At 31.5% G+C, this 20696-nt stretch overlaps 1 protein-coding gene across 1 annotated transcript in view; it reads left to right on the forward strand.

Annotated features, from left to right (window-relative positions):
- LOC127726798 (uncharacterized) overlaps positions 1-1842 on the forward strand; it is an 86135-nt gene extending 84293 nt beyond the window's left edge. The window contains exon 10 of the mRNA XM_052234251.1: positions 1228-1842. Coding sequence (XP_052090211.1) covers positions 1228-1842 — 615 coding nt within the window. The remainder of the gene's footprint in view (positions 1-1227) is intronic.
- Positions 1843-20696: the final 18854 nt, after the last annotated feature.

Here is a 20696-nt window from a genome sequence, read left to right on the forward strand (position 1 = left end):
TATACTTATTTTCTACGCTCAAGATGAACCTAGATATATCTCGATTGAAATTAGCGTGTAATAACAACTGAAAAGTACCTCTACTTGACTGTCACTCATCCAACCGGATTCAGGTTGAACGATGGTTGAATTACTGTCAACATTCAGCGAAATCCCTTATTCAAGTACACTGACTTTTGTAATTCTGTCAATAAGATATCCTAGACATGCTTTCAAACCTACCTAAAGCATTATCCCAGTGCGATTTCAAAAAGCTCTTGGTCTATTGATTTAGTCTAATTAAAATTAATTCGATGACAATCTTGTTATTTCAATATCTATATTCGCAATTAACATTAGTTGTAATATAAAAATTTGGTTTTCTTTCTTTGGTCAGTATATATATATCAGGAATATCTAATTACGAAAAAAAAATTATTTTCCATTAGTTGATTAGTAGACACTGTCATAAAAAATGGGATTTAATTTAATAGTTTAGTGCAAAATTATTTTCTAATCATTCATTATGAATTGAATCAATAATATAATATAATATATCATGTCTAAACATCTGTGTTGCTTTTAAAAAAAAAGTTATTCAAAAGTACTTGAACTATTACTAGACAACAAAACATAAATTGAAAAGAAGAAAATGGTGCGTTTAATATTACTTGTCGGAATAATCATATCTGAGTAGTCAAAGTAATTACTGAAAAAACAAGGCAGATACTCATTAGTATAGAGTGATACTGCGGCATATCCTTTCATATTGGTTATCGACAATATATAGAACTGTCAAATGTATAACTGGACAACAGACTTGAATCAATAATTGTGTAGTAAATAGAGAATATCCGTTGTTTACTGCATAAAGAAATGGTAAAAATGTTACTATACAACATGGCATACATTAATCAATGTCAGATTAATGATAAAAGATATAGTATAACTATTAATAAAAAAAGGCATACATGTATCAAAATGTAGGAGCGTGAGAAATTTTAAACTATGACTTAATAAACAGAAAGACATTTATAACTGTAATTGCATGATGGATCTTATTCTTTGTTTGTTGCCTGTTGAAAACAAGTCAGAAAAATGAACCATCTCCTTTGTATATTGCTAATTACATAAATCATTTAGAGATAGCGCAGGTATTACTGGAAAACAAGGAGGACATTCATAAGTGTAGAGATAAATGAGCATCTTCTTTGTATATTGTTTGTCACAAAAATCATATAGAGATAGTTAAGGGTATTTCTGGATAACAAGGCAGACATCAATACGTGTAGTTATGATAGAGCATCTCCTTTGTGTATTGCTTGTCAGGATAATGATATAAAGATAGTGAATAACAAAGCAGACATTAATTCGTGTGATAATAGTGGAGCATCTCCATTGTTTGTAACTTATCAGAATAATCATATAGAGAAAGTAAAGGTATTACTGAATAACAAGGTAGACATTATTACGTGTGATGATAGTGGAGCATCTCCATTGTTTGTAGCTTGTCAGCAGAATCATAAGGAGACAGCAAAGGTATTACTGGACAAAAAGGCACACATTAATAAGTGTATGGATGATGGAGCACCTCCTTTGGATATTGCTTGTCAGAATAATCATATAGAGATAGTAAAGCTATTACTGGATAACAAAGCAGACATTTATAAATATAAAGATGATAAAGCATTTTCTTTGTGTATTGCTTGTCAGAAAAGTCAAACAGAAATAGTTAGGATATTACTGGATAACAAGACAGGCATTAATAAGTGTAAAGATAATAGAGCATCGTTTGTTTATGATTTGTCAGAAAAATCTTATAGAAATAGTAAACCAATACCTGAACAACAGGGCAAACTTTAAAAAGTGTACAGATAGTAGATTAAATCCTTTGTAAAGGGCTTTTTTAGTAAATCCTTAGGTAGAAGTGAAACGTTTCCGCGATAACAAGACAGAAAGTTGTAAGTAAAGAGATAAAGAAGCATGTCCTTTGTTAAGTGCTTGTCAGAAGAATCATATAGAAGTATTTAAACTCTTCCTAGAAACAAGACAGACATTAATAACCGAAGATATAACGATGTGTGTATTTTTGTAATTGCTTGTCAGAAAAATCACATGACATTACAAAAAAAATATAACTTGATAACAAGATAGATGTGTAGAGATTCAGAAGCATCTCATTTGTTAGTTGCTTGATTAGAAAGTATTAAAACTATTTCCAAACAACAATGCAGACAGTACTAGTAGTACGGATAAAGAAGCATATCCTTTGTTTAATGCGTCTCAGTAGAATAATATGAGAGTAATTAAACTATTAATGAGCAACAAAACAGACTTTAAACCATACAGGTAATGGTACATCTGCTTTTTCAACTGGTTGTCAGAACACTGTAAACAAATTTATTGTCGCGCACACTTGTTTTGCGTAAAGCTTTTTTTTTTGCCGATTTTACGGTGATTTATATTTTATAACTTTGTTCGTTTTTTTCATATGAAGAAGATCCAATTTTGACACATTCGTGACTATTTATATTTTACTCGAGAAAGTTGCGAAAATGAAAAGCTCACAAATATAAGTAAATGTCATTAAAAATTTACATTAAAACATAGTTACAGTTAGAAATGAACAATTAGTGTTGAACCTTACAAAACTAACTGATGCAATGTATTTCCTTGCATGTTATAAATCAGACTTGAAGTCAATGGAGAGTACACTGGATATGTCATAGATATTTTTTTTTATTATTTTGCATACAATTGGGACATGTTTAACTCCAACTGAAAATTGAAGAAACAATTCATTATATGTTTTGCTACAATATTTATATTTTTGAATACACATTGGTAAAAAAGGGAAACATTTGTATAGAACGTAAGCGAACTATTAGAAAACTTATCTTTAAATACAAACCTTTTCACAAATAAAGTCAAAAGATTTTCCCAATAAATAGATATGTTTTTTTTTAAATAAATTTCCTTTTGGATGATGTCAATCATCAGAGGGTCACTGACTTCCTTTCTCGCTCCTTGGAAAAGTACAAGTATGAGCAGTTCTCATCACTTGGCGTCCATCGGCGGCCAACTTTTACAAAAATCTTCTTCTCTTAAACTTCTAGTCAAATTAAACCAAACTTTTAGCCATTATAATTTTTGGAGTATTCTGTTTTTGATATGCGTCTAATGATCCCAACTGCACACTATCATGGGTACCATAAATAATATAAAAAAATTACGAGGCTAACATGCAAAAAGTGTTTAATATATTAGATATAATCTGGAAGGGGAAGAAATATTCATTTTTTCATTATTTACATTCTGTATTTTTTTTTTCAAAACTGTCATTTCTGCCAAAAATCGAGAAAGATGTAACGAATAGACAAATACAATATCAGAAAGGTGATCAGTTGACGTGATTTTGGACCACAGTCGATCCTATTCAATGTAAAAACCGTTAATCTTTTACTTTCTGACCTTTTTCTTTACCAATACTATAATATGTACTATTGAATAAAAACAAAATCTGTGACCCTATGATAATTTTGTATCCATCGTATATAACAAAAATATATTTCACAATTATGGACTTTTGTCGAGGTCAATACGTTATATCTGGACCTGTTCAGATTATATTGACCGAGGACGATGTCCGAGGTTCAATATAATCTAACAGGTCCATATATAACGTATTGACTGAGTGAAAGTCCTTAATTTATATATTACATATGCAAATAGTGTATTATGGAAATGGTCTTCAGTTTTCTTTCTGTGTACTTTTATATTTTGCAAGATTTATAATATTGACCGTCAATATATATTTTACATTGCATTTTGCAAGATTTTTAATATTGGCCGTCAATATATGTCTGTAAATAGACACATAGCGTCCATATACTTAAATACCTTCTGAATCATGTGATTCTAATAATCAATGAAAAAAGAAGAATGCTACACCATATGCAATATTGATCAATATTTTAACAACAAGGTTGTATATAAAATTTTAAAAAAAATATATAACATTTTAATACAGTTATATTGACATTAAATATCTTATCATCTTTTTTATATCGAAAACAATGTAGAAAGATATCTTGTTGTATTAATTTTCCAACAAAAAGAATATATCTTACGAATAGAACCACTCTAAAGCTATGCAGTGTTACTGATATTCAATTTATTTGTTAAATGTTTGTAAATGAATCAATAGATTTTTTAAAACTTATAGATATAAGAAGATGTGGTATGAGTGCAAACTCTCCATCCAAGTCACAATTTGTAAAAGTAAACCATTATTGGTCAAAGTACGGCCTTCAACACGGAGCCTTGGTTCACACCAAACAGCAAGCTATAAAGGCTAGTGTAAAACCATTCAAATAGGAAAACCAACGGTCTAATCTATATAAAAAACGAGAAACCTGAGACCACCCCAAGTTTTTGTTTGGGTTCGTGTTGCTCAGTCTAAGGTTTTCTATGATGTGTTTTGTGTACTGTTTTTTGTTTATTTGTCTTTTTCTTTGTTAGTCATGGCGTAGTCAGTTTATTTTCGACTTATGAGTTTGAATGTTCCTTTGGTATTCTTCGCCTTTCTTCTACAAGTATTCGAGTGAATAAGAAAAGTTCCTGACCCAAGCACATTGACATGATTAAAAAATTTACTTGGTTCCCAGACTTTTTTCAATTTTCTTTCATTTGGGAAGGTATTTACTCCCTCGCTGCTTCTTGGTAAAACTTTAAGGGAAATTGTAACAAATTTGATAATGTTTAAGCCTCGCAAAAGAGCTGACCGTAGTAATTGGAATTTGAAATTCATTTGTCAACTGTTACGGATCCCGTTTAGTAAACTGTAAATTATTCTTTGAGGCATATAATGTTTTAGAATTTGCAACAACTAAAAAATAACTTCTCTTTCTTTTTTCCAACTAGGTAACACATTCGGAGATTCTATCGACATAAATGTAGGTAATCAAAGTTTATGATAGATGATATGTGAATCTGTCAATGTTATATCTTACGCTCGCCTGCCATCCAGGTCTGAGATAAATAAACATATTTGAAAGAAATACTCTCTAGGAAAAATTCTTATTGTGTTTTTAGTTCTTTATTTGAACAAAATCCAAGTAAAACCATTTGTTTTTACACACAAGGATTTAGGTTGCAATTCCCGTAGGTAAAGTTGGCCTTCGAAGCTCTTGCTGTCCTTTTGAAAATGGCTTTTGAAATTTATTTTTCAATAAACCTTTCATAAAAATTCGGTCTTAGGCGCACTTGATGAAGAAAGTTTCAGTCACATGCAGAGTGTTGTGAATGTAATTTTAATTGCAACATTATAAGTAATATTATTCTAAATGTAATGCTGGTATAACAATTAACATTTTATAATGATAACTATGTTTCTGTGACAGCCATATTGTTTGTTGTCTATTTATTTATAACAATGTATAGTATTTTGTTTCTGATATTGATGGGTTGTAAAAATGAGTAATGGATATTAAAACGCTAAAACCCCACGAAACAAATCAGTTTAAATAGAGATTGAATCTGTTTTAATATGAGGAAGGGAAGGTGTGTACATAAAGTTTTTTCACACCTGCAAAAGGAACCGTTTTGATAATGACCGTTTTGTTTATTCGTTTAATTAAATTCATAAGTGTAATTTTGCCCGATAATTTTTTTTTATTTTCTGTAGCAGACAACACAAGTCACATGCACAAACAAACATAATGTATAACTTACTGATCTGTTCAAAGTTTTGATTTTTCTACCCTATATACCACATAATGCTCATTAAGAAAAAATTCACATACCTAATCAAATGGGCATTTATAAAGTCAGAATGCAAATATATATGTTCAAACTCTTTTAGGTCATTTTTTAGTAACAACAAACAAAATAACTATGTCAATTGGACCTGCCTGGATACGATGACTGCACTTGAAATTTTACTAGATATCATTTTTGTTCGCTATGGAGATTTTGTATATCGTCAAGTTATCGGAATTTCAATGGGGACTAACTGTGCACCACTTAGTGCGGACCTGTTTCTGTATTGTGACGAGTTATGATGTATGACTAAAATCAGCAAAGACCCATCAAAACAACATCTGATACAAAAATTTGATAACGCTTTTAGATATTTGGATGATATATTGGCTTTCAATAATAACGACTTCATTATGTACAATAAAGAGATTTATCCTGCTGAACTGACTTTAAATAAAGCTAATACTAACAATGAACACTGCCCTTTCCTGGATCTTGATATCTATATCTTTAACGGGAAGCTTAATACCAAAATGTACGATAAAAGAGATGATTTTTCACTGTTAATTATCCATTTTTAGATGGTGACATTCCCTTGTCACCATCTTATGGTGTTCATATATCTGAACTAGTTCGATTCGAAAAATCACTATGATTCAACCAAAATATTCTCTGAAACTGAATCTGATGTTCAGTAGTTGTCGTTTGTTGATGTGGTTCATAAGTGTTTCTCGTTTCTCGTTTTTTATAAAGATTAAACCGTTGATTTTCCCGTTTGAATGGTTTTACACTAGTAATTTTTGGGGCCCTTTATAGCTTACTGTTCGAGGTGAGCCAAGGCTCCGTGTTGAAGACCGTACTTTGACCTATAATAGTTTACGTTTATAAATTTTGACTTGGATGGAGAGTTGTCTCATTGGCACTCATACCACATCTTCTTATATCTAGTTATCAAGATGCTTGATTTCTTGATTGACAACATATTTGTTATGTTTGGATGACGTGTTTTTCAACAAACAATCGGCATTCCCATGACAACAAACTGTGCCCTCTTCTTTCCAATTTGTTCCTTAATTCATTTGAGGCTGACTTCATACTGGATCTTCTTAGGAAGAAAGAAAAGAAGTTAGCAGTATCATTTAACTTTACTTTCCGCTATATAGATGATGTTCTCTCACTAAATAATTCAAAATTTGGTGACTATGTTAAACGCATCTATCCCATCGAACTTGAGATAAAGGATACAACAGATACTGTTAAGTCTGCCTCATATCTTGACTTACATCTAGAACTTGACGATTAAGATCGGTTGAACACAAAACTACACGACAAAAGAGATGATTTCAGCTTCCAAATTGTAAACTTCCATTTCTATGAAGCAACATTCCAGCAGCGCCTGCATACGGAGTATATATCTCCCAGTTAATACGATATTCCAGGGCTTGTATTTCCATCATACGCATACAATTAATAATGTTATTTTTATTTACTAGCACTAGGTTGACACCACTGCTGTTGGACTTTTATGCCCCAGGTATTATCAGATCAGAAGACATGGTTTCGGTACTGACATGATTTTTTACAAACCATTTTTGTTGATAAATTATTAAGAAAATAAGGTTCAAAGTCCCTCAGGCAAAGTTGACCTTAGATGAATTTGGCTATTTTTTAGTTTCTTGTTGGTCATATAGCTCTACACCATCTATTCGAATGTGACTCACAGAATAAACTTTAGCACCGAGTTTGTACTAACATGAGCAACAAGACGGGTGCCACATGTGGAGCAGGATTTGCTTACCCTTCCGGAGCACCTGAGTTCACCCAAGTTTTTTGTGAGATTCGTGTTGATCAGTCTTTAGTTTTTTTTATGTTATGTTTTATGTACTATTGTTTGTCTGTTAGTCTTTTTCGTTTTTAGCCATGGCATTGTCAGTTTATTTTCGACTTATGAGTTTGAATGTCCCTCTGGTATCTTTCGCCTCTCTTGTACAAATTAGAGCGCTAGCAATGCAATTTTTCATATAATTAATGTTTTCCAAGGGGCATAACTCTTTTAAAAATGAATGATCGGCAATGATTTTCGAACTTGTCTAAGACATTGCTGATATTAACCTATGATATAAGTTTTATAAATATCTGGCCAGAATTGTACACTTGAGAGCGCTAACAAGACCGAACGGACGGACGCACAGACGGACGGACTGACAAAAAGACCTAGAGGCTGTAAAGAGCATGTGTCGCTCACCTAGGTGCATAATCAATAATGGACTCTCTCCAACATTGTAGACAAGAATTCTTGACGGAAAATTCTTTTTTGTTGATCTAGTATTGCTAATCATTTTGTCTGCTTAGTTTCTCTCCATCCTTATTAGTTTTTGCTCAAAAAACAAAAGAGGGTAAACAAATCCTCATTTAAGGGCAATCACTCCTATGAAGATTGACAGTTTACTAACTATATCGGAAAAATTTTACATGTTTGTGGATCTTGCCTTGCTGATCTTTTTTGTAATTTTAAGTTTCTATTTATCTATCTTAATTTTCATCATCTAAGGCAAAACTCAAATAAATTGGTAAACATCATCATTAGTAGACGATAACTCCAATAAGAAGTCGGAAAATTTCCTTTTTATTGTCTTAAATGTAGATCTTGTCTTGCTGATCATTTTTGCCTATTTAAGTTCCTCTATATCTATTATAGTTTTCAAGCTAAAAGACAAAAATGAAAACAATTGTAAAATTTGTCATTTAAGGGCAATAACTCCTATAAGAAGTCGCCTGTTAGTTTTGACGTCAATGAACAATTGGTAGAGCTCAACATGCTGAACATTTTTGCCATGTCATATTTTCTTTATTTATAACGGTTTTCAAAATGATAAACAAAACTTGCATTTTACTCCTATGTTCTATTTTTAGCCATGTCAGACATCTTGGTTGGCAAGCGGGATCAACGGCCACATTGTCAAACAAGATACCCAATGATGACTGTGGCCAAGTTTGGCTAAATTTGGTCCAGTAGTTTCAGAGGAGAAGATTTTTGTAGTTGATAGTTGATAGTAGATAACACTTTCTTACATACAAATTAGGTAAAATATAAATACAAGGATTCACAAAATGGATACAACACTGTAAAAACCTCTTGCGTCCGAATTTTACCATACCTGCACCAGGAACGCCCAAAGTCAATATCATGATAGCGGGATGCATAAATACCTTAACACGTCAAAAGTCATACGACCAAAAGGAAAATAATAGATATGTTAGAAAAATGTTTATAATTGACAATTGTGAGTCGAGAGTCGAGTCGAGACATCAAAATAAGGGATCATGTCAGTTTTTTAACATTGCTTCCAATAAATATAAAGATATTGTGAGTTCATGATCAGGTCTTTCCACATTTTCTATCATGATTATTTATTGGTGTTGGTTAGTTCATAAATTGGTTGCATAACATTAAGAGACACAATTTTCATAATGATTGATTGGTAGGTATGGTTTATACTGTCAAATTTGACGAATTTCACATTCATTAATCGATTGAATGGCTTGGTTCATTATTTTGACAGAATAATTTATTTAATGACAGTTTGATCACGTGAAGAGACAGATATTTCATATTGATTAATTTATTGATTGAGTATTACTGTAGTGTCCAATGACAAATATTTAACGCAAATGCTTTAGTCATGGAATAATACAAGCACCTTCTTTCGAATAAAGAGGAAGGCCGGAACCAGTTCCTCGTTTAAAAAAATATACGGGTTCGGGGTCTTAAAAACAAGCAAAACATTAAGGTAGATCCCCTAAAATTACACGTGTATGTGTCAATTCAACATGTTTATTTGTATTAAGTTCACGATATTGCGAGGAACATACAAGAATTTTACACACCTCTCCTTTACCATTTCTTAAACTTTTCAATGCACTTTCCTTTACTGATTCCAATAGGAACATGCAAGGAACGTGCATACACCCCCTAAATAACTTCATTTAATATTCCTATATGAATGTTCTTTTTTTCTAGGGATCTTCAAATTTTTTGTATTATTTTTTTTTTTTTTGTTCCGTGTGCATTTTGGTTTCATTGTGATTAAAAACGGACCTGAATATTAACTTTTTTTTACATTTCTCTTAAATGTCTCAACTATAGACTCTCGACTCTCAATTGCCAGTTGTAAACATTCATCTAACATGTGTAATAGCACGATGACAAATAAAGGGAAAACTGTAAAGCAAATAAAAAGATACACAACTTCAGCACCTAGAATCTATAACTGATTTGTGAAGTGGACACTGAACATTTATCTATTAGGTCTTTGAACTTTTCGGTTAACTTCTTGAGGACGAGACGTTCTTTGACAAAACCCTGGCTCATTAATTTTAAAGTTCTTGATTGTCGGCAAAATTTTGTGGTTTCTGGATGATAAATGGAGGACCTTTTGAGATTGATTGAAAATTTATTGTAATGTTTTGGACCACTGAACCACCTGCACTTAACAGAGTCATGTTTCTAAAAAAAGATTAAGAGTGATACACCTTTATGAATATACTCTTTGGGCTAGTGTCAGACGTCGTCTGTCGTCCGTTAACTTTTACAAAAATCATTTTCTCTGTAAAAATTGGGCCAAATGGAACTAAACTTGGTCACAATCAAAAGTACATAAAACCATATATTTTAAGAATCAGTGCAAAGAAAGTTATCATATATGACCGGAAATGACATTTTTTTAACCGGAAGTGGCAAATTATTTCTCGCATTTAAGTCAAAAGTATGTAGAAACAACATTTTTTGAATCAGTATGAAGAAATCTATGATTGGACGCCGATAGTTACTTTGAGTAAACCGGAAGAAGCTTCTTTTAAATTATTTCGAAATGTAATGTGAAAAGACCTTCAATTGTTCTCTGAACAACTGGTTTTTAATTGTACAAAAACCTTTTGTTGTAGTGTTCTCTTGCAAAGGTACCAGATAAAAAAATTCAGTTGTTATTCTTCAGCGATTTGAAATCAGTACCTCTTGCAAAGGTACAAGATAATTCAATTGTTATTCTTCAGCGATTTGAAATCAGTATCTCTTGCAAAGTTACCAGATAATTTAATTGTTATTCTTCAGCGATTTGAAATCAGTATCTCTTGCAAAGGTACCAGATTATTCAATTGTTATTCTTCAGCGATTTGAAATCAGTATCTCTTGTAAAGGTACCAGATAATTCAATGGTATTCTTCAGCGATTTGAAATCAGTATCTCTTGCAAATGTACCAGATAATTCAATTGTTATTCTACAACGATTTGAAATCAGTATCTCTTGTAAAGGTACCAGATAATTCAATGGTATTCTTCAGAGATTTGAAATCAGTATCATACTTATAAATGAAAAAGACGTCGAGTATAAGCAAATGAGACAACCGCTAACCATATTGGCAAATTTTGAGATTACAAACTTCCCAACAGCACTTGAATATAAAGTATAATCTTCACGCTGATATTCTTTGGTTTGCGTTTCTTATCAGTATTTACTCATATGGGTGTAGGCTTCAATGTAGCTTCTAAACCAGGCAATTTAATGGATCAAGACGTTTCATCCAAATTTTTATTTTTACAAATATCATCATAATACTTGGGTTGAAAAAAAGGGGGGGGGGGGAGGGGGGGGGGGGGGCTTGAGTGGGGGTTTCTTGGGTCACTAGCCCATTCGACAGAAACGTCAGTTAAAAATCGCAACACACATGATGTTACGATTTGAATCAAACAAATGAATTCAATAGCATAATATTATGGTACTGCAAATATATAAGGGTCAAAAATAAATAAAAACCGCCTTAAATATAAAATCGAAAAAATGTGAATGTAAAACAATTGTTGATCCAGTATAACTGTTATGGTTAACATCTAAATAAAGATAGGGGTGTCGTAATCGAATAGTTATTACAACAAAGTTTGTGTATTATCTTGGGCTCTTATAAAGGATAATCAAATCTATGAGATCCTTAAATGTAATTAATTTTACAAAATAATTTGAAAATAGGTGTTATACACATTTGCTTAATGTTCTTTCATTTTCTTTTACCAAGTTTGTATTGTTTACTTCAAACCGGGTTGTTTTAACTGACATATTCAACCGAGACATAACCGTTGACTTCTTTTGTCATAAATTTTAATAGAATAACGATTTGAATATTTAACTACTCAACTTGCATGCTTTATTTTTCGTTTAATAATGATATGATATATTTATTTGATCGTTTCAATGTTTCTATGACATGAACATTGTGGTATGTTTAATGTGAAGTTAAATTGATCTTAATTCCCAGTGGCAAGTATTTCATAAAGGAGTAGTCCCGGTAAGACCCCTTTTTGGCCCCAAAATATAGCATTTTTACAAATTTGTTGAAATGTACACGTTTAGCTATAATAGTTAGCTATATCCTACAGGATTTTGTCACTGTTTTCACTCCAGTTGCCGAACCAGGCGAGCGACATCAAAATTTTTTTTTATATTGTGTTGCCTATCCCCAGGGGTACATTATTGCCAAATTTGATGATTCTACCGTTAAAAAAAGTGTGGTTCCAATTTGCACTCATGAGAAGTGCAAATTAATCCAAGAACATGTTTATTAATTGAAAAGTAGAATGCTTTTGTTCCATAAATAGGGGCTGTTTTTGATGATACAATGCACATGCATCAGGTATTAGCATCATAAATTCATGCACAATTACTGAAATCTTCAGAATTTTAGCATTTGTGCTAATTTTAAGACGGTTTTTGTCTAAAATGGAAGTGGCCGCATTTGTTTTTAGTCTTAATATTCAAATATATCACTACAAACCAGTAAAAGTCTGAAATGGCCTATATCTGTACTCGACTGTACTGATTTTTACTCGACCAGTCTGAATTGGTCTGAATTTTACTTAATATTACTCGACCCAGTCTTAACCATACTCGACTGTACTGATTTGTACTTGACCCTTATCTTTGCTATTGAAAATAGTCTAAACTATTACTCGACCAGTCTGAAACAGTCTTAACCCAGTCTGGACCAGTACTCGACCAGCTTTCGACCTATTTTTTCAGTCTGAACCATACTCGACCAAAGGTCTGAACAATACTCGACCAGTCTGAACCATACTTGACTAAATAACCTCTTCTTTATAATTTTGATTGTTTAAATAACTTTCTCTTTAACTTACATGACAACAGCCACAATTAAATAAAGATATATATAAAAACATTTTTTACATTCTTTAATAATACATGATTCTCTTAGATTTGGCAAATCGAGATAGTTAAGTTATCTAATTTTAAAGTCTGAGTCTTGTTAAATAAAAGACTTTTTTTTTACCTGAAAACCACACCTATACTGAGGGTAATAAAACCTTATTAAAAATAAGGTGCTTTTTGTTTGGCATGTGTTTTTTTTTTTAAACAAAACTTGATTTTCCTAAATTCCTAAATAAAAACGAATGTAGGACAGAAAGTCACAGGACAAAAAGTCACAATTCAGTTTTGAGGTTATTTTTCTTTGAACAATAGAACACTTATTTTTAAAAAAACATTTTTGTATTTTTCTTGAAACAATATCAATAATGATCAAATAATTGTTAAGAAAACAAAATGTTACAATGTCTTGGTACTTAAATGGCTTCATGGTGCCAAGAAATATATCCTTTGCATGATTAAAATTTTATAAATCTTTATTTATCAAATTAAGTCTTATGAACAATTTCCTAAACTGTAAAATGAATATGTGTCATAAAAAGTAAACATTTCAAGATCTTTCTCATAAATATTCAATCAATTGTATACAAATTATTTGTGACTTTTTGTCCTATCAAATTTGTGACTTTCTGTCCTGTGACTTTTTGTCCTGTGACTTTCTGTACTTAGGTTTCATGGTTATATACAATAGTTATATAACTATCTTTTTAATGAGGTAACAATAGCCAACAAAATCACTGACATTGTTTAACCTTATATCAGAAATATATCTATTCCTATTCATAATTTGGGATATATATATATTTTAAAAGGGATAAAAAATTCAAGAAATGAATAAAATTTTTCTTCTGATTAGGGGTAAACTATAAAGTAATACATCCTGCTTGATGCACACTGATTAAAAAGATCACACCTGGTCAGAGAGTAATAAATTTTAAATAACATCCATTGAAAATTACAACATCCTGTAAAACTTAAATAACAAGGCCTTTGAATTCACTAGATAAGTAATACACGAGTTTACGAAAAATATGGTTTTCTTTTTACCTGTAAAACACCTGTACTGAGGTAATTAAACGATTAAACCTAATTAAACTGCTTCTTGTATGCCATGTCTTTAATTTTGACAAAACGTATTTAAATTTAATTAAAATAAATTTCTACTGCAACTTTGGAATACATTTCCTTTTTTAAAAGGTTATCAAGGATAAAAAGATGAAAGTTTTATTATTATTATTATATTAAATTTTTGATTTTACAAAACAAAGGTGTCAATTCTAACATTTATTAAGTTGCTTGATATACTATTTTATATATATTTTGATAAAAAAAAAATTGAATAACATTTAAGATATTTGAATAATGGTTGAAAGTTATAGTATTTTTGATGCATAAATGAATGTGAACATGATATCATGTATATGAAAATTCATTTAACGAACATAATTTATTACATGATATTTTTTTTAATCCAACCAGAAATTTGATCACCTTGTTTTATTTTAATTTTAAATATCATATACAGTTCCTAAATTAATGAAAAAATAATATAGATAGATACAAAAAATAGGTCTAGGTTGGTTAACACTTGGTCGAGTATGGTTCAGACTAGGTCGAGTATGGTTCAGACTAGGTCGAGCATGGTTCAGACTTGGTCGAGAATGGTTAAGACTATGTCGAGTATGGTTCAGACTCGTATAAAATGGTTAAGTACTGGTCGAGTAAAGGTCGAGTACAAGTTCAGACTGTTAAGTATGGTTCAGACTACAGTCGAGTATTATTAAGTAAATTTCAGACCAATTCAGACTGGTCGAGTAAAAATCAGTTCAGTCGAGTACAAATATAGGCCATTTCAGACTTTTACTGGTTTGTAGTGTATGTTGTATTTGATTATTATACATAACATATATAAAGGTTGAGACTGAACACGAATGCGGCCACTTTCCTTTTCGTCAAAACCCGTCTGAAAAGTGACGTTTTATGTCATATTTGATAGATTTTTCATAATTAAGCTTGAATATGAGCGTCTTTAATGCCCAAATCAGTTCAAATCCTTTACATAAACTAATTGAATCGACTAAAATAGACACTTAAGTGTTTAAAAAATGTCAAAAATCTTTCATCAGTTGTACTTCGAACTTTAGGCCAAAACTAGCCCTTACCGGACCTTCTCCTTTGAAATTTTGATTGGCAGTGACAAGTAGGACCAGGCGGATACGGGCATTAATTTTACTTGCAATGTGCCAACCAAAGATCCTTGAACGACATGTTAAAAGGACACTTCAACATAACAGCCTCCTTGAAAATCCACATAAAAATTAACTTACCACGCAATTACAGAAGCACTATATAATAAACATTAACTAAGTTTCAAACAAGGTAATAATAAGAGCTTATTTTGTTTTCTTTCTGTGGCTTTTTAGCAATAAGTTTTAATATTTCTTCATATCTTTCCCGGTTCCATATGTTACATTTTAAATGTCCCTCAATTTTTTGAAGTAAGTTTGCTCTTGATTTAAAGACATATGTGCCTGAGCCATTTTTCTACATAATGTCAGTTGTTCGAGGAAAATTGCTCACTTAGTATTAATATAAAAGGCTAAATTAACCTCAAATTTGTTGAGTGTAACTGCTGTAGACTGATCAGTTCAGTGATTATACAAAATTCCTGAAATTTCAGGGATTTAACAAAATTCCTGATTTTACAAATTCACTGTAACATACATACACAATCATTTAATTACAGTAAATAGTACAGAGGCCGTTGTCCTCAGCTCTAAGGACTTTTTAATGTAGGACCCCAATTTCTTTACTTGTGATGGTGTTGATGGATTGAGCATACAAATCCCCTTTTCTTCATCAGAAAAAAATTTGAGCAAAAACGATTCTTTCCAAACAATTGAAAAAGTTGTTTCTCCGTTCCCTATTTAATTCATAACCTAATAAAAAATATATCATGCAATGAGCAAAGTAAGACAACTCTTGAAAAAATTAGTAATCATCTTCAGATAACACATATGAAGATTTAAACAAAAACAACGCAAACAATTAAACAACACTTGATTGTGGTTCTTCATCTTATCGTTATTCAGACATTATAAAGATATAGGTCTTTTTCTATGAGTATTGCAATTAGTGAATACTGTTTCCCTAGTTACAGTAGCAACCCCCCCCCCCCCCCCCCCCCCCCAAATATGATAGAATAATTTATGCTTTCTTTTCTCCTTCCTCAATATCGTGATGATGTTTGCATTTTATACTGAAATCTAACTTGATTTTGTCTGTATGTACATTAAAAGAACTATAAAAAACTTATTCATTATTTATAAACTCAATTGATTAGCATAAAATAACGTGCATAAATCTAAATACAGAGATTCTGATTACAATTGTCTGGAAAGCGTTAGTAGATTGTTATTTAAAAAGAATCGTCGTGCGAGTGTTATAATGATGTAAATCCCATTTTCTAAATGTTGGAGAATGAATATGAAGTTTAAAAACGCAATATCATGAATATTTGACTGAGGTATAGAACGTTATGTATGAATCGAATTTATAGACATGAAGAGTAACTCTTAGTTCAATTGGTTTTTTTTCATAGACAAACACATTAAATAAATAAATAAAGCACCTCCTTTTCTGGAGATAGAACACTTTACGACAAACAATGTTGTTTTAGAAATTTATCCCTATTTCTATTGGAGATAGATCATAGATTTTTAAATAATGTAATATCCCCAACTCCGGTATGCGTATTTGCTAAGAATTACTCATAAATTGAGTTCAAACCAAGCAAACAATTCAAGCATAGAACTACTTATGATAATTTTGATAACAAATATTTTACAGTAAAAACTCTTAAAAAATAATGGAGATACAACACTATAAAACTACTTTTCTCTGAACTTCCGGTGTCCAACTAGATGAATAATCTATTATAATGCAATGGGAGTGTGGAGATAGAACAGTATAGTAGAATGTAGAAATCTCGTATTATAGTGGTCACACGTATACGGAGACAGACCGTTGCACCTAGATATCAAATATGTACCGATTATCAGGGTGTTTGCATATTGATATGGTAAACAATCAACTGCGAGTCACAATATGAAGCTTTTTGTCGAGTGAGCGCAGCGAACGAGTTCAAAAAGGCTTCATATTGTATCGATCACCTGACATTTTACATTATAAATATAATGAAAATGTGATAATCGATTTATTTGTGTATTTTCCATGATAGAAACAAGTGTTTTTCTTTGTTTCATCAACACCAAAAATAGCTATCTTCATTTTAATAAAAAATGGACATAGAACATTATAAGACTCACACGAGGGAATATCTTTAAACGAATATCATCTTAAATTGTTTCCTTCTCAAACAATTAAAAATCAAATCAGTTTTAAATGCATTACCAATATATGGTTACATCTCTAGAATTGTTTGTGACAATGATTTTTGTTATTTGGAGAATCGTGTTTAAATGGAATATCTTTGATTGTTTCTGTTAAATTCAATCACAACTTTTACATATGAGCCCCAGTTTTTGGTGGGATTCGTGTTGCTTAGTCTTTAGTTTTCTATGTTGTGTCTTGTATACTATTATTTGTCTGTTTGTCTTTTTATTTTTTAGCCATGGCGTTGTCAGTTTATTTTCGATCTATGAGTTTGACTCTCCCTCTGGTATCTTTCGCCCCTCTTTTACATAGAATCGGTAGGATTTAGAGCTTGACACGTGTTGTAGGCACATTTCATTTATTGAAGACTGAATATGTTGTCCTGTAGATGTCTTTTTAACTATTTATTTAGTTTGGTTATTATCTCGTTGAAAAACACCATCTCCTTTTGTTCATATTTAGACATTATTGCGCAATCTAAGAAATGTGTTTCTTTCCAAACCTTCTTTTACAACCAAATAGTCCAGTACTCTACCTGGCAATATTCATCGAGGCAGATGGCAACAGCAATTTAATAATGTGTCAGTTTTCAGATCACATTGTCAATTTTTTTCTTCCAATATGAAGACCTATTGCATCATCAACTGATACATCTTAATCAATTACTTGCAAAAATTTTTTATTTGCAAAAAGCAGGCATGCATTATTTTGTAAGAGGCCGTCTTGAAATTCTTATAAGGAATGCACTTTGGCTTAGTTTTGAAATTCTCCCGAAGATTTAAAAACGAAGAAGTAGAAAGATAAGGCCGATACATTTGGTTTTGATTTTAGCATGTACCTGTAAGGACTGTACGTCATGAATTAAAACATAAAAACCTTTCTTTTCCGTTGTAAAAATCATGTTCATTCTTTTAATTTTTCTTGTATTGTGTTTTTCTATTCTAGTTTTTGTGTTTTGTTTTTAATTTTGCTTGCTTTTTTGGTTTTTTTTTTTATTTAATGACACAATATACAATATGAAATATAATAAGCCAAATTTCACTAGACAGACAGTTGTCATTATGTTAGTTTCGACCACACAATATTCAGGAAAAACTATATAAAATGCATCTGATTCAGGTTCCAACTCCCTCAGACAAAGTTGACCTTAGATGGATTCGGTTATTTTTTATGCATGGTCCCTTTTGGTCATATAGCTCTTTATGTGGTTCTGTACTTATACATATTTGGCTTTGAGCGTTCCTGATGAAGTTGAATTCAGAAAAGCGCTTTGGACGCATAAAAAGGTTGCTTTTTCTTTAAATGTTTGCAATATTATGGAATTCAAAATAATTCATATTGTACGGATTGCAGCAATTAACCTCATTGGTTGATATCTTTGGCGGAAGTACATGGGATACATCCTCATTCTTTCAATATCCAAGCTGTGGGATGGTCGTGCTCCACGTGTTGTCGGCAAAGTAATTATATTCTTTAAAAAATATAGCCTTGGTGGCTTTAAGACCTTGGTGGTCATTTATATACATGCCTTGGTGGCAATAGACCTAGGTGGTCATTTATATTTCCCTTGGTGGCAATAGACCTAGGTGGTCATTTTTATAATTGTTTACATTTGCCTTGGTGGCAACATTAAAAAGAAAATACTAGCCTTGGTGGCTTTAAGACCTTGGTGGTCATTTATATTCGCCTTGGTGGCTTCTTAATAGACCTAGGTGGTCATTTTTGACCTTGGTGGTGAAATGTATTGGGATTTAGACCTTGTCATGGGTAGATATTATTAACCCAGGTGATCAGATATTTGTTATGCCGTTTGTCGGTTAAACGCTGGGCAAAGTGCTATAGCGTTAAAATATTTTATGTATAATTGGAGTTTGTTAAAATATTTTATGTATAATTGGAGTTTGTTAAAATATTTTATGTATAATAAGAATTTGTTAGAAAAGAATAGTAAGATTGAGAAAGGGAAAGCATTAAGTGTGAAATTACATGTCATTTGGTATTAGTTTTGTTGGCTGGAGTGATGTGTATTGAATTAAAAGGTGTCTTCGTCGAGGTCCGCGTTCAGCGGTCTGTTTGAATGTACATAGAATATGAATAGAATGTTTTAGTTTTCAGATCACGGGTGTTACTGACAAGCTGATGTCTGAAGGAGAAGCAATATGACATTCTACGATAATTCATGTCAATGAGGATCAACCTTAAAGGACAGGATTTTTCTGATCAGAATCTGGTGAGTACAAATTGCATGTTTACGTAATGATTTGATTTCAGGAAATATAATAATAAAAAAAAGAAATGGTGTAAATATAGATATAACACTAAATTATGTTTGTCTGTATTGAAGAGAAAGGCAGAAGATGCCAGTAAGGCGCGATACTTGAATTTAAAAAAAAACAACATGTGATGGAACAGCTTTATGTTAAATGAACCTATTTGAAAGTAATTCTAAAAAATTGCCCCTAATTTTGAGATGTTTACTAGTGGATTTGTATATAATTTCATTGATGTGTTGAAAGATGTCACAACAATCTGTTTGACTTGGAAGATTAATTGTTGCAATATTTTTGTTTTGTTTTATCTACTAAATATAATGTTGAATGATTTTGTATACCAATGTATACTAAAATTTTATGTAAAGTGAAATTTTTAAATTCAAATTTCTTTGTCTACAGTTCGAGGGACACTGATTCCCTAGTGGTTTTCCACGTGGATTGTAGGCGAAGGGATTTTTCCTTTTCGAAGTGTGACTAATGCTGTACAAGTACAAATAAACAAATTGTTATTGGTTAATATAGTTTTAGCAGAGTTGAGAAGAATCAAGTGGAAATACAATTGTCAATGTTCCTGATTGGGAAGTAAAGAGTGAGTTTGATCCAACAACAGCAAAGTAAGCGACAAGCCAGCATAGTTGACACTTGGAGGTGAAGTCCCTTTGCTTACAACAAGCTTTCATCATGCTGAAGATGTGATACAAATAATGTTCATTTTGATATGAGTTCATTGCCTTAACGAGACTTTATAAATTTGTATGTGGTCGAATTCATGAGAACTTATTGAATTGTGAAACTATTTATAAAGAATGGTGTACACGTATCTAGAAATGGTTAGTTGCATTGTAAAAAAATAAAAGAATAATATTTAATAAAAGTGTTGAAGACATTTTTGTTTTGAGTTTTGGGAATACTATTCCTTGAGGGAAAGCCTTGCTAGTGGTGTTATTTGAGATTGGCATGCAAATATGCTGTATGGACAACAGAGTTTTCTATGCCCATAACTAAACATGAACTGGATGCAAGATTATATCAATCACTGAGGATATGGGTATAACCTCATTGGTTGATATCTTTG

The sequence above is a fragment of the Mytilus californianus genome, unplaced genomic scaffold (genome assembly GCF_021869535.1).
Source record: "Mytilus californianus isolate M0D057914Y unplaced genomic scaffold, xbMytCali1.0.p SCAF_18, whole genome shotgun sequence".
NCBI classification, from domain to species: domain Eukaryota; kingdom Metazoa; phylum Mollusca; class Bivalvia; order Mytilida; family Mytilidae; genus Mytilus; species Mytilus californianus.